This window comes from Entelurus aequoreus, linkage group LG04 (genome assembly GCF_033978785.1).
Source record: "Entelurus aequoreus isolate RoL-2023_Sb linkage group LG04, RoL_Eaeq_v1.1, whole genome shotgun sequence".
Taxonomy (NCBI): Eukaryota; Metazoa; Chordata; class Actinopteri; order Syngnathiformes; family Syngnathidae; genus Entelurus; species Entelurus aequoreus.
The window spans coordinates 29,248,244-29,262,134 of NC_084734.1; the positions used below are offsets into that span (position 1 = coordinate 29,248,244).

Genomic DNA, 13,891 nt, shown 5'->3' on the forward strand with positions numbered 1-13,891 from the left:
ATTATGTGCACTTTGTTTTTTGTTAAAAAATAAATGTTTTAACAGTACAATAATGGAATATTTTGCTTATCCTGCTCTCAATTGAAAAAAGTTGGTAAACTATTCTCTGTAAAATTACAAGAAGCAGGTGTCGACTATTACTGGCGGATTTAAACTTCTGAGCAAGGAAAAAAAAAAAAACTTCAATGGAGAAGGAAAAGTTTGACGTCAGGTCAGCTGACTCCTGTGACGGGACACTTATAAGACAACTTGGACAAAGTTGGACTCACTTTCTGCTCTCGTCCCAATCGTGGATGACGACTTTTGAGGACACTTTTTCATTTACTTGACAGAAAAAAGTCCAGCTGGACTTTTTTTGCTCCTCTCTGTAACTTTCCAGGTAAGTTGGAAACTTTAAACTGGATTTTTAATGGTCATTTAGTTTACAAAGATTAAATCTGTAAATTCTATATGTGATAATTCTATACTTTATAAACTTTAAATCATTAAACACGATATTTCCTGGTCATTTATTTAAAGAATTGTAATCTTTGAACATCATATTTAATGGTAATTTATTTGAAAAAGTTAAAATCTTTAAATTTAATATTTATTAGCCATTTATTAAAATGAAGTTCAATTCTTTAAACTCTATATTTAATGGTCACTTATTTTATTACATTTGAATCTATTTAATGGTAATTTATTTTTATAACGTTTTATTCTTTAAATTGTAATTTATTACATTAAATTGCAATCTATGAACTTGATATTTAATGATAATTTATTTGAAAAAGTTTAAATCTTTAAATGTAATATTTAATAGCCATTTATTATATGAAGTTGAAACCTTTAAACTGTATTTAATGGTCACTTATTTTACTACAATTGAATCTATAAAGTAATAATTAATGGTAATTTATTTGATAACATTTTATTCTTTAAACTCCATATTTAATTGTCATTTTTTACATTAAATTTCAATCCATGAACTTGATATTTAATGATAATTTATTTGAAAAACTTTAAATCTTTAAATTTAATATTTAATAGCCATTTATCATATGAAGTTGACATCTTTAAACTCTGTATTTGATGTTCACTGATTTTATTACATTTGAATCTGTATAATGGTAATTTATTTTTTATAAAGTTTTATTCTTTAAACTCAATATTTAATTGCCATGTATTACATACAATTTCAATCTATGCACTTGATATTTAATGACTATTTATTTTAAAATGTTTGAAACTTTAAACGTGACTTTTGAGTGTCATGTAGTTTTTTTTGTGTGGACAGCGAGACAGAGAAATGAATAATAGGAAAAAGTAAGTCACCTTTTCACCTCAACACGTCTCCTTTCTTTTTTAAACGGAAATATTTGATAGAAGTCAGGACTTTGACGCTGTTAAAAGTCTGAAAAAAAGGATTTTGAGCTGCTCCAGAAAAGCAGGAAGCCTGAAAGTAGGAATGTTTTTCCATTCATATCCTGTCTTGTCCTCAGTGGACTATTGTTCGGACTCTTTTGTTCTGGGCTGTCTTCATCATTTAGCACAGAGTCAGTCATGTAGAAAGTGGCGGGACTTTGTTGTAACCTGAAAATAATGAGTCTACTTGATGAGGAGATTTTCCACCATGATGACTTATATCAGTGCTGTGTATTGTTTGACAGGACATTAACCACAAATGAGACCCTCAGTGTTGCTCTGGTCCATCGCCACTTCTTTTCATTTTGGAGCTGGTGCTGATTTTCTCCCAATAAATTGACTTTAGGATGAATATTCCCATAATTAGACCACTATACAGTCCTGCAAGATATTGCAGATTTTTATTTGGTTAATTGTTGCGGCCTGAATTGGCGGCATCTTTTTCAAAAAGTTGCAATGTTTTGAGACTTTTTTTAAATCTAAAACATTGAATCAACTTGTGATTTTATGCTATTGTTAATCATGTTTTAAATCCCCTTTGTCTAACATTTTTATTTATTTTTTTGTCCTGTCCAGCTACTCAGGCAAATCATATTGTTGATGTAGATGCCCAAATCGGCTGTACACATTTACTTTACAAAAGAGAAGTGTGGGATACTAATCTTGTTGCCTTATTTGTATTTGACTTTATTAAATGGAGTTAGAGAGACAACAACAACAACAACAAACACAACAATAACAACAACAACAACAACAGAACAGCATCATCAAATAGGTTATACACAAATATGATGGTAAAAGTGATAGCAAACAAGCAGTTAGTGAAGTAAATATTAATAACACAGAAATGACAATGAGCATTATTACACTACATATGGAGCAATACAAATACCAATAGAAATAGCACTATTGATAATGAATAATAACAATAATTACCTCTGTTATCAACAATGCAATTGTTTCAAATGCAACAAATATATGTAATGATAACTACAAAAACAAAAGAAAGCAGATAAATGGAGGGGAAGAAGGAGAAGCGAACTGTATTAACCTTGTAGATTGTTATAGTACAATAGGTTAAGCTCTGTCAGTGTGCCGTGTGTTACCCAGTTTCCCTTAGAGCAAAAACGTTAATATATGTTTGATGAAACGTGATTATATGCATGAGTGTATGTATGCATATGTACTTGTATATGTACAGTATGTGTATATGTATGTTTGTACAGTGAATGTATATGTACAGTATGTATGTATGTATGTTTGTACAGTGAATGTAAATGTACAGTATGCGTATATGTATGTTTGTACAGTGAATGTATATGTACAGTATGTATATATGTATGTTTGTACAGTGAATGTATATGTACAGTATGTATATATGTATGTTTGTACAGTGAATGTAAATGTACAGTATGCATATATGTATGTTTGTACAGTGAATGTATATGTACAGTATGTATATATGTATGTTTGTACAGTGAATGTAAATGTACAGTATGCATATATGTATGTTTGTACAGTGAATGTATATGTACAGTAAATGTATATGCACAGTATGCGTATATGTACACTACCGTTCAAAAGTTTGGGGTCACATTGAAATGTCCTTATTTTTGAAGGAAAAGCACTGTACTTTTCAATGAAGATAACTTTAAACTAGTCTTAACTTTAAAGAAATACACTCTATACATTGCTAATGTGGTAAATGACTATTCTAGCTGCAAATGTCTGGTTTTTGGTGCAATATCTACATAGGTGTACAGAGGCCCATTTCCAGCAACTATCACTCCAGTGTTCTAATGGTACAATGTGTTTGCTCATTGGCTCAGAAGGCTAATTGATGATTAGAAAACCCTTGTGCAATCATGTTCACACATCTGAAAACAGTTTAGCTCGTTACAGAAGCTACAAAACTGACCTTCCTTTGAGCAGATTGAGTTTCTGGAGCATCACATTTGTGGGGTCAATTAAACGCTCAAAATGGCCAGAAAAAGAGAACTTTCATATGAAACTCGACAGTCTATTCTTGTTCTTAGAAATGAAGGCTATTCCACAAAATTGTTTGGGTGACCCCAAACTTTTGAACGGTAGTGTACGTAACCTTAAAAGCACGGGGTTGCAACAACAATTTGAAAACCAATACTGTTTTGATGTTTTACTTGTTTTATACGGCACAGACTTAAAAGTAGACCCGAAATGGCAGTAAAGGCATACACTAAGAGCTCATTGCCAATTTACTGTAATGTTTTAATCAACGGTAACTAATAGTTATAATTGCAGAAAGAAGCACCACCAAAGGCTTCCTAATTGTCAGCTGTATTGAAATTTCCCGTGTACAGTACAGGCTTTTATTTTCATGACTATTTATGAACACGTGGAGTTATGTACTTAACAAAAAAAGGTGAAATAACTGAAAACATGTTTTATATTCTAGTTTCTTCAAAATAGCCACCCTTTGCTCTGATTACTGCTTTGCACACTCTTGGCATTCTCTGGATGAGCTTCAAGAGGTAGTCACCTGAAATGGTTTTCACTTCACAGGTGTGCTCGAAGCTCATCGAGACAATGCCAAGAGTGTGCAAAGCAGTATTCAGAGCAAAGGGTGGCTATTTTGAAGAAACTAGATAACTGTTTTCAGTTATTTCACCTTTCATTTATTTCACCTTTTAATTACATAACTCCACATGTGTTCATACATAGTTTTGATGCCTTCAGTGACAATCTACAATGTAAATAGTCATGAAAATAAGGAAAACCCATTGAGTGAGGAGAAGGTGTGTCCAAACTTTTGGCCTGTACTGTAGAACCTCGCGGATTGTGTGCTCTCTGAATGATTTTCTAGTTGGTAATGGTGTTGTTCCTTTCCCTCCAAACATTGAATAATGTATTTAAAACATGTACAAATGCAGGAAATTGCATCATAATGTACACATATTATTTGTTTGCTGGAATGCCTATTAGTCTGAGGTATTTGAGGCCCACTATAGCATATTAAATAACAATCTATTGGTAAAAAGTGATCGATTGTGTAAAATTCATATATTTACTATAATGAATCATATATTGAAGGAACCAAAAAAGGAGTGCAGTACCAGTCTGCAATCAGCAGAGGTGCTGTTGGTTGACTGAAGTAGTTTGTGGTGGAAAGAAGAACAAACACGAGCAGTGGCATACAGACATGACGCCACATTATTCTGATTAATCCACTAAAATTATTTCTTATGTTGCTTCGATTAATCGTTAAATGAGTGTAACTAAAAAAAATAATAATATATGGACTGCATGTAGTGCTTGGGACACAGTTTCTGATGGGCCTCTTTAAAATAGCACACATTTCAATGATGATATTAATTCATTATGATTGATTAGCAAAAAGAAAATCTTTGTTTATTTGAACTATTTCTCCTAAAATACGCATTGAGGCGATCAAATGGGTTTTATCCACACAGTAATAATGGATAGCTGCATCCCTATTCTGATCACTTATAACATTGAATTGATATTGAAAATAACAATTTGATGATTTCTTTATTCTTCTCCTCTCACCCAGTACATTCAGCACGCATGCACACATCCTGTTAGGGGAAGGGAAGACTGCAGTTGCTTTAACTGGAGGTGACTTGGGAAGCTTAGACCAGGACAGTGTGAGCAAATAAGGTCCCAGCAGGGCTTTCCGGTCTGTTCCACATGTGCTTTAGCGTGTCACACTGGCCTTACATTCTCCAACAGCTTTACTTCTGCCGACACGCCGGCATTTGGCACATTTTGTCGTCAAAGAGGTGATGACGAGGGGAAAAAAAAACAACTATTTCAACATGTTGTTAACAAGCATTCTCTTTGACACTTCGAGTGGTTCAAGTGAGTTCTGAAACATGTGCAGCAGAAAAGTCCTTAAATCCTCTCATGTGACTGTTTTTATTCAGGAGTGCCAACCATTTTGATCTGGAATAAGCTCGAATAAATCCCTTTATTTCGTCTGGGGGGGCATTTTTCACTAAACTCTATCAAATAAAGTCATGCTTGATGGTTATATGCTGCATATATGACGAAAGAAGCACATGTTGCTATGGGAAATAAATTGTGACATACTTTACAAGCAGACGTCTCAAAAGTATTCCCTGAGTCCTGTGTAATGTATATATTGTGTACAATAAGTGTAATCATATTAAAACATTATCTTTAATGGGACATTTATATGCGATGTTTATTAAAGCTGGGTAAAGCAATCAATTGAGTTGGTTATAGAGCCATATCTTTAAAATGTTGCATCGATTCACAGGGCAAAATCACGCTATGCCAGGCCTGGGCAACTATTTTGACTTGGGGGGGCCAAATTTTTAGAAAAAAATTTGTCTGGGGGGGCCGGTATATCTGAGTTTTAGGAACAGTAATACAAAAATACAATAATGTCTGATTGCTAAAAACGTTATGACACACCGCCTTAAAAAACGGAATTAAATTTAAATTTTTTTTTACTAAATGAGACACCCAGAATGTAAATGAAAATAAAGAATGTGGGATTTACAATATTAACTAGGAACGATAAAACACTGAATATTGACAACATATAATATTAATAATACCTGGGATTTATATAACGCTTTTCTAAGTACCCAAAGTCGCTTTACATGTTAAAAACCCATCATTCATTCACACCTGGCATATGAACGTCATACCCCCTCTTGACTGACATACACTACCGTTCAAAAGTTTGGGGTCACCCAAACAATTTTGTGGAATAGCCTTCATTTCTAAGAACAAGAATAGACTGTCGAGTTTCAGATGAAAGTTCTCTTTTTCTGGCCATTTTGAGCGTTTAATTGACCCCACAAATGTGATGCTCCAGAAACTCAATCTGCTCAAAGGAAGGTCAGTTTTGTAGCTTCTGTAACGAGCTAAACTGTTTTCAGATGTGTGAACATGATTGCACAAGGGTTTTCTAATCATCAATTAGCCTTCTGAGCCAATGAGAAAACACATTGTACCATTAGAACACTGGAGTGATAGTTGCTGGAAATGGGCCTCTATACACCTATGTAGATATTGCACCAAAAACCAGACATTTGCAGCTAGAATAGTCATTTACCACATTAGCAATGTATAGAGTGTATTTCTTTAAAGTTAAGACTAGTTTAAAGTTATCTTCATTGAAAAGTACAGTGTTTTTCCTTCAAAAATAAGGACATTTCAATGTGACCCCAAACTTTTGAACGGTAGTGTATTTTACAATCAAGCGAAACGCAACACAAATGCAACAAACACAGTGAAATATGAGCGCGAAGGGTAAAAAAAACCCCCACCTACAATCTGATATATCTGATACATCACTAAGCTCTAGAACTTTGTTGTAAAAATCTCCTTCCGCGTCTGTCCCTGACACCCACATTTCAGACTGGCCACTCTGGAAACACTCTGTGGAAACGCTCCCCACCCACACTGCTTGGTGCCTCGTCTGAGCTGCTGTGACTTAGATTATCATAGTAACTAATTAGATTACCATAGTAACTAGTATATCATGCAAAAGCGCATATTCCAACCATTAAAATACTTTGTATGGATCAAGACTTACGGTCATTTGAAAACATCACTGCACATCGTAATGGCAGCTACAGTTTCCATCTTAAAGATGTAAAAAAATTATTTGGGAATGTCCGACGGGCCAGATCGAAAAGCTTAATTTGCCCAGGTCTGCACTAGGCTAATGTTAGCTTCCAACAGCAGGCCGTCCAGGGCAAAACAAAACATACTGAGGGACTTACCAGCATTGACACCCCATTCTCCGCAGGCCATGAAGATTGAATAATAGAAGACATGAAGATACATAGTAGAGGCCATCACAACTTTGGTTTAGATTTGTAAGTGAGTGTGTTGTAAGATGACTGCTGATATGGTGCAAGCTCTCCACGAAGAAAGGATGGCTGCTATAACTTCGGAGGTGCTTTTGTTTACTTACCTCCCCGCACACACCACTGTCGTCAAATGCACTAGAAAAACCAAGCACTTCTGGTCTTTGCAATTAATTTGCTGGCCAGTACATACTGTCTGATAAAGTGACAAACTGTCCAAAGTTGTTTAAGGGGAAGCAACAAAACAAAAGTATATTTGTATTTTGGAACAGATTTGAGACAATTTTAATATTTAAGTGCAGATCGAGTCGAATCGTGATTAATCGATTTTGAATCTTATGAATCAAAATAGAATTGATTTGGGAAATTGGCTATGATACCCAGCTTTAATGTTTATAGAGATGGACTGTACATTATATATCAATCTATGTATGTATGTATGTATATACATACAGTACAGGCCAAAAGTTTGGACACACCTTCTCATTCAATGTGTTTTCTTTATTTTCATGACTATTGTAGATTGTCACTGAAGGCATCAAAACTATGAATGAACCATGTAGAGTTAAGTACTCAACAGTAAAAGGTGAAATAACTGAAAACATGTTTTATATTCTAGTTTCTTCAAAATAGCCACCCTTTGCTCGGACTACTGCTTTGCACACTCTTGGCATTCTCTCGATGAGCTTCAAGAGGTAGTCTCCTGAAATGGTTTTCCAACAGTTTTGAGGGCGTTAGCTCATCGAGAGAAGGCCAAGAATGTGCAAAGCACTAATCAGACCAAAGGGTGGCTATTTTGAAGAAACTCGAATATAAAACACATTTTTTCAGTTATTTCATCTTTTTTTGTTAAGTACATAACTCCACATGTGTTCATTCATAGTTTTGATGCCTTCAGTGACAATCTACAATGTAAATAGTCATGAAAATAAAGAAAACGCATTGAGTGAGAAGGTGTGTCCAAACTTTTGGCCTACTGTGTATATATATATATATATATATATATATATATATATATATATATATATATATATATATATATATATATGTGTGTGTGTATGCCAAGACAGCTTGACTATTGGGTCTTAGTTAAATGTATCTGTTCTGAGGTTTTGTATTGTATTTCAACTTCTTGAGAAGGTTGTATTTATTTGGTTGCGTTACTTCATGCATGTATTGACTGAAGGACATTCTTATTTGTGTCAGGGAGCTTGTTATAGTTTGTTACTTTCTGATTGGTCACCATGTGAAAGCATGTTTCAAACACTGGTATTTGCTAGTAACATGTTGTTTTTTTCGTCATCTGCTAAGACTCCTTTAGGATGGGTGATTGGAGTGCTCTTGGTCGTTTGCTGGACAAGGTCCAGGCCTACTCTACAGCCGGAGGGAAGGTCTGGCTGTCGGTCCTCTTCATCTTCAGGATCCTGGTCCTGGGCACGGCGGTAGAATCCGCCTGGGGAGATGAGCAGTCCGCCTTCAAATGTAACACTCAACAACCTGGTTGTGAGAACGTCTGCTACGACAAATCCTTTCCCATCTCCCATGTTCGATTCTGGGTCCTCCAGATTATCTTTGTGTCGACCCCCACGTTGCTTTATCTGGCTCATGTCTTCTACCTGAACAGGAAGGAACAGAAACTAAACAGGAAGGAGGAAGTGCTTAAAGTTGTACAAAATGACGGAGGAGATGTCGACCTCCCACTGAAGAAAATAGAAATGAAAAAGGTGAAATATGGCATTGATGAGCACGGCAAAGTCAAAATGAAGGGGGCCCTGCTCAGAACTTACATCGTTAGCATTTTCTTCAAGTCGATGTTTGAAGTGGGCTTTCTTGTCATCCAGTGGTACATATATGGATTCAGCTTGTCTGCGGTCTACACCTGCGAGAGGGCCCCATGCCCGCATAGAGTGGACTGTTTCTTGTCACGTCCCACAGAAAAGACCGTCTTCATCATCTTCATGCTGGTGGTCTCGCTGGTTTCTCTGCTCCTCAATGTCATAGAGCTCTTCTATGTGTTCTTCAAAAGGATCAAGGATCGCGTGAAGGGCCAACAGCCGCCCACGCTCTACCCAAGTGCGGGCACTTTGAGTCCAACCCCCAAAGATCACCCCACCGCCAAGTACGCCTACTATAACGGTTGTTCTTCCCCGACTGCCCCTCTCTCACCCATGTCTCCCCCAGGTTACAAGCTGGTCACAGGAGAGCGGGGGACCGGCTCATGTCGAAATTTTAACAAACAGGCCCACGAGCAGAATTGGGCCAACTATTCCACAGAGCAGAACCGGCTTGGTCAGAATGGCGGAGGGAGCACTATTTCGAACTCCCACGCACAAGCCTTTGACTTCCCAGACGACACGCACGAGCATAAGAAACTGTCCTCAACGGCGGGACACGAGCTGCAACCGCTAGCACTGATGGACGCCAGGCCCTGCAGCCGGGCCAGTAGCCGGATGAGCAGTCGGGCCAGGCCAGATGACCTGGACGTGTAAACCCTGACTTCTCCTCGTCTTCCTCCCACCTCTACCTGGCTGCCAGCATGCGTAGCTGCAGCCCGAGAACCAGGAAACACTTAATAACGTAGGTTTGAATAGAAGGTGGGACTAACCTCAGTTACTGTCGTCATCGTAGAGACTCTTAGTTCAGCAAGAGACCTGAGAACTTGTTATGTAACACTGTTAAAAAGGTACAAGTTGCAAGTATGTTTTGATGACTTTTACCAGTTCTCACTTTCGCTCATCATAGGCATAAATGTCCTTTTAGTTTTGAGCCTTTAAAGATCATCTTCAATGACTTTTAAAACAAGATTTGACTGTCAGTTACAGAGGGTCAGAATTTTACATATGTCCAGCCACCCCTGTGACCCGAGGGGGAAAAGCTGTAGAAAATTGATGGATGCTTAAATACATACATAGTACTTACATCTTACAATAAGTGGTGCTGACGGTTCTAGAATGTCTTACCCTGACAAGGCCAAGCTTTATTCACTTCTTGTTGGTGATTGACTTCATGTGATAGTTTCTCTTTCCTTCCGTAAAATGATCTATTTAACAGAAAGTCAACAGAACTAACCGAAGATCTAAGAGGGAGGATAGTGAAATTATTTTGGAGACTCTTTTAAACAATTGCAGATTCCAACATCACCATTTCAAATGGTTGTTCAGAATTGTCAACCTTGTCTGGACAAAAGACCCAAGCTATAACCCTCAGATACATGGCATTTTTTTGGCTTTTCAGTAAAAACCAAGGAACCACCAAGACTAAATTCTACTAATGGATTGAGAGGATGGTAATCCAATATCAACACCTTCAACCTCGGCTAAATTTTGCAGCCGTCCACATGGACAATTCAAATGTCAACCAAGTCTGATGTTCAGATTTATTTGTTCACGACAACAATAAGTCATACATAAGAACGCTGTACCAACTGTCAGTCAACTGTGGTGGTAGTATCATGTTCCGGGTCTGGTACTGGTACACAGTAAAACATGTATGGATTATGAAGGAAGACTACTTCCTTACTCTTCGACTTAATCTCTAATCAACAACTAGATGACTGAATCTGAGTTGTACTAGAAGCTTGTTGATTGCTATGAGGTCAGACTTGCTGAGGACAGGGTATTAGAGCTGTATATATTTGAAGCTGTATGTAGATTTTTGACTTTGTGCAATTTATAGACAATTCTAAATTCATTTGAAGTTCTGCATCCAATTCTTGTTCGTAAAAAAATATTGAAGATGTACGTTGTATAATTGTTCTCCCTTAGAAAATCATTAATGGCCCAAAATTAATTTTGACTCCAATGGTGAGTGTGTGTACTGTAAATGTTTGACTATATACAGTAAACCTTGCCAGAGAGGCAGGTGAACAGTCTGGTCAAGATGATTTCCTCGGCGTTGAAGTGTCTTCATTATATCCCAGCCACGTTTTCACCAAGGACAGGTTACTTTGATTTAGAATTCGTTCTCACTCCCGATACAAGTCCATTCTTCAATCAATCCCAACAATCAACAGTGTCTTTCTAGCACCACAATATCTCATAATTTAACTTTGTTCCTCCCATAACTTCATGACAGCATGCCAAACAGTATGGAATTGATTGTGTAATTGCTCTTCAAATGTTCATTTGGCAAAACAATGTTACAGTAAGAACTTTTACAGCATACAAGATCAGAAACATTTACAGTGGAACATCGATTTAAGAACGTAATTGGTTCTTGAACAGGGGTCTTGAATAGAAAGTTTGTATATCAAAGCCCATTTCTCCATAGGAAACAATGTAAATGTGAATAATGCCTGGACAAAAGTTCATATTTTAGTTAAAGTTCGTACACTTTGTACACACTAAAGTGATTTACAGTATTGCCTATTGAACAAACACAACAGGGGGGCAATCGATCAACTTTCTATTTAATAAAACGTTTAAAACGACAACAAGCTGAACTGTTCTGATTTGTAGCCTCCCTGCCGACACGCACAACACAGTCACTAGCCCTGTGGTGCACTCACAGTTCCAAATCATAAAACTTACTAACGTTGACAGCCAGGTCGCTACAATGATTAGGAATAAAACTAAAATACCCTTTACCTTGTCGTTTTAATTCTCTTGAAGGAGTGAGAATCTAGAGCAGTGGATTTACAGCATAAAGGATTAAGATTTGAAATGTGGACGTCTGGAAAGCCTGTTGTGATTGACCATGACTGTGTTACCAGGATCTGGGGAGATGGCTGAATATTTATTGCTGGGGATCTGATGGACACTTACCACTTGGATAAAGAATTGACATTATCTCTTCCTCTTAGAAAACACTTCAACGCCCTACTAGTTGTATATTTATTGGTCACGTCAACAGTCATGTACATCATCAGTCAGTCTGGGTTGTGTTTTTTTTCCTGGTAAACTTTGAATTTATGTCTCATCTTGTGGATTGATTTGCCTTTTTGGAGAGTGTGTGAGAGTAGCAGGTTCGAGAGTTGAGGATGTTGAGCCACAGCAAGCAAACGGCTATGATTGGATGATTCATTGGACTTGTTTTTTGTTGGAGGTCGAGAGACAGAATGGGTTTCTGTGTTTTGAATATTCGCGTGAATGAGTTTTGTCTTGAGAAATCGTCACTTAGTACTGTAAACGCTGACAATGTGAGTTTCTAGAAGTAGATCAGGACTAATATTTAGTCAGCTGTTTGAAAATGTATGCCAACGTAGCGCCACAACTACCAAACATTACAAGACATCTCAATTTGTCAATTGTGCCGGTACTTAGCTGTCATGGCTTTTTCAGCTACAATGGCAATTGCACTGATATCTTGGTGAAAATGATGTAATATAATGCACCCGCAAAGTGATGTACATGTTGCTAATTTATTTGATGACACATAAATCACAGCAGTGCCTAATATATCAGACGTCCTACTACTGCCCTATCTGTTCTGGGCCAGATGTTAATACACCTTTGTTACAGTAATTAAGACCACGCTAATCCATGTACAGTGTAAGTGCATGATGGCAAACCCAACACTCATTCATCATATCTGTGAAAACGATCTTAACCAATACATGTTTCTTCATTCTTAATGATGTCAATAAATATGTTTTTTTTCTCTCCAGTTGAGTAGAGTTTTGGTTGGGTGCTTTTCAGTTTGTGCATGTTGTTATTCCTGGGTTTTTATGTGTCTAATTGTAGACACAGTATTTGGATGTACACAGACCTTGTAAACAAAGTCGCTGTAATACTATTTGTACACAATGCTAATACAATATTCACAAACCACCTTTTTGTACTGTAATGCATACGACTGGTGCTATTAGAATATACTGTAATTGTACTTAAAAATGTTGATACAACTATAATGATTTAAAAATAACAATAATAATGATAAGAATTATTATTATTATTTAAATATATAATTTATATAATTACGAACCCCAAATTCAGTGAAGTTGGCATATTGTGTAAATGGTAAATAAAAACAGAATACAATGATTTGCAAATCCTTTTAATTTTATATTCAATTGAATAGACTCCAAAGACAAGATATATAATGTTTGAACTGAGAAAAATATTTTTTTTTTTTGCAAATACCCGTAATCATTAACTTAGAATTTAATGGCAACAACACATTGCAAAAAAGTTGGCAAAGGGGCATTTTTACCACTGTGTTACATGGCCTTTCCTTTTAACAACACTCAGTAAACGTTTGGAAACTGAGGAGAGCATTTTTCTAAGCTTTTCAGGTGGAATTATTTCCCATTCTTGCTCGATGTACAGCTTAAGTTGTTCAACAGTCAGAGGTCTCCGTTGTGGTAGTGACAGTGGTTTTCTGAAGTGTTCCCTGAGCCCGTGTGGTGATATCCTTTACACACTGATGTCCGTTTTTTAGTGCAGTACCGCCTGAGGGATCGAAGGTCAGTGGTTTTCAGCCCTGCAGTGATTTCTCCAGATTCTCTGAACCTTTTGATGATATTACGGACTGTAGATGGTGAAATCCCTAAATTCCTTGCAATAGCTGGTAGAGAAATGTTGTTCTTAAACTGTTGGACAATTTGCTCATGCATTTGTTCACAAAGTGGTGACCCTCGCCCCATTCTTGTTTGAGAATGACTGAGCATTTCATGGAAGCTGCTTTTGTACCCAATCGTG

The 13,891-nt window shown here is 36.8% G+C and overlaps 1 protein-coding gene across 3 annotated transcripts; it reads left to right on the plus strand.

Moving 5' to 3' along the window:
• The first annotated feature begins 229 nt into the window (after nt 1–229).
• Nucleotides 230–12,862, plus strand: gja1b (gap junction protein alpha 1b). Of its 3 annotated transcripts, none has more exons than XM_062044546.1 (3): nt 230–379; nt 8,565–8,977; nt 9,095–12,862. In XM_062044546.1, the coding sequence occupies exons 2-3, from the start codon at nt 8,576–8,578 to the stop codon at nt 9,740–9,742; spliced, it is 1,050 nt and encodes a 349-aa protein (XP_061900530.1). In that variant the 5' UTR covers nt 230–379; nt 8,565–8,575; the 3' UTR covers nt 9,743–12,862. The 3 variants fall into 3 exon arrangements, with proteins under 3 accessions (XP_061900530.1, XP_061900531.1, XP_061900529.1); XM_062044547.1 differs by having other exon boundaries at nt 8,565–9,372; nt 9,435–9,631; XM_062044545.1 differs by having other exon boundaries at nt 8,565–12,862.
• The last annotated feature ends 1,029 nt before the right edge of the window (nt 12,863–13,891 follow it).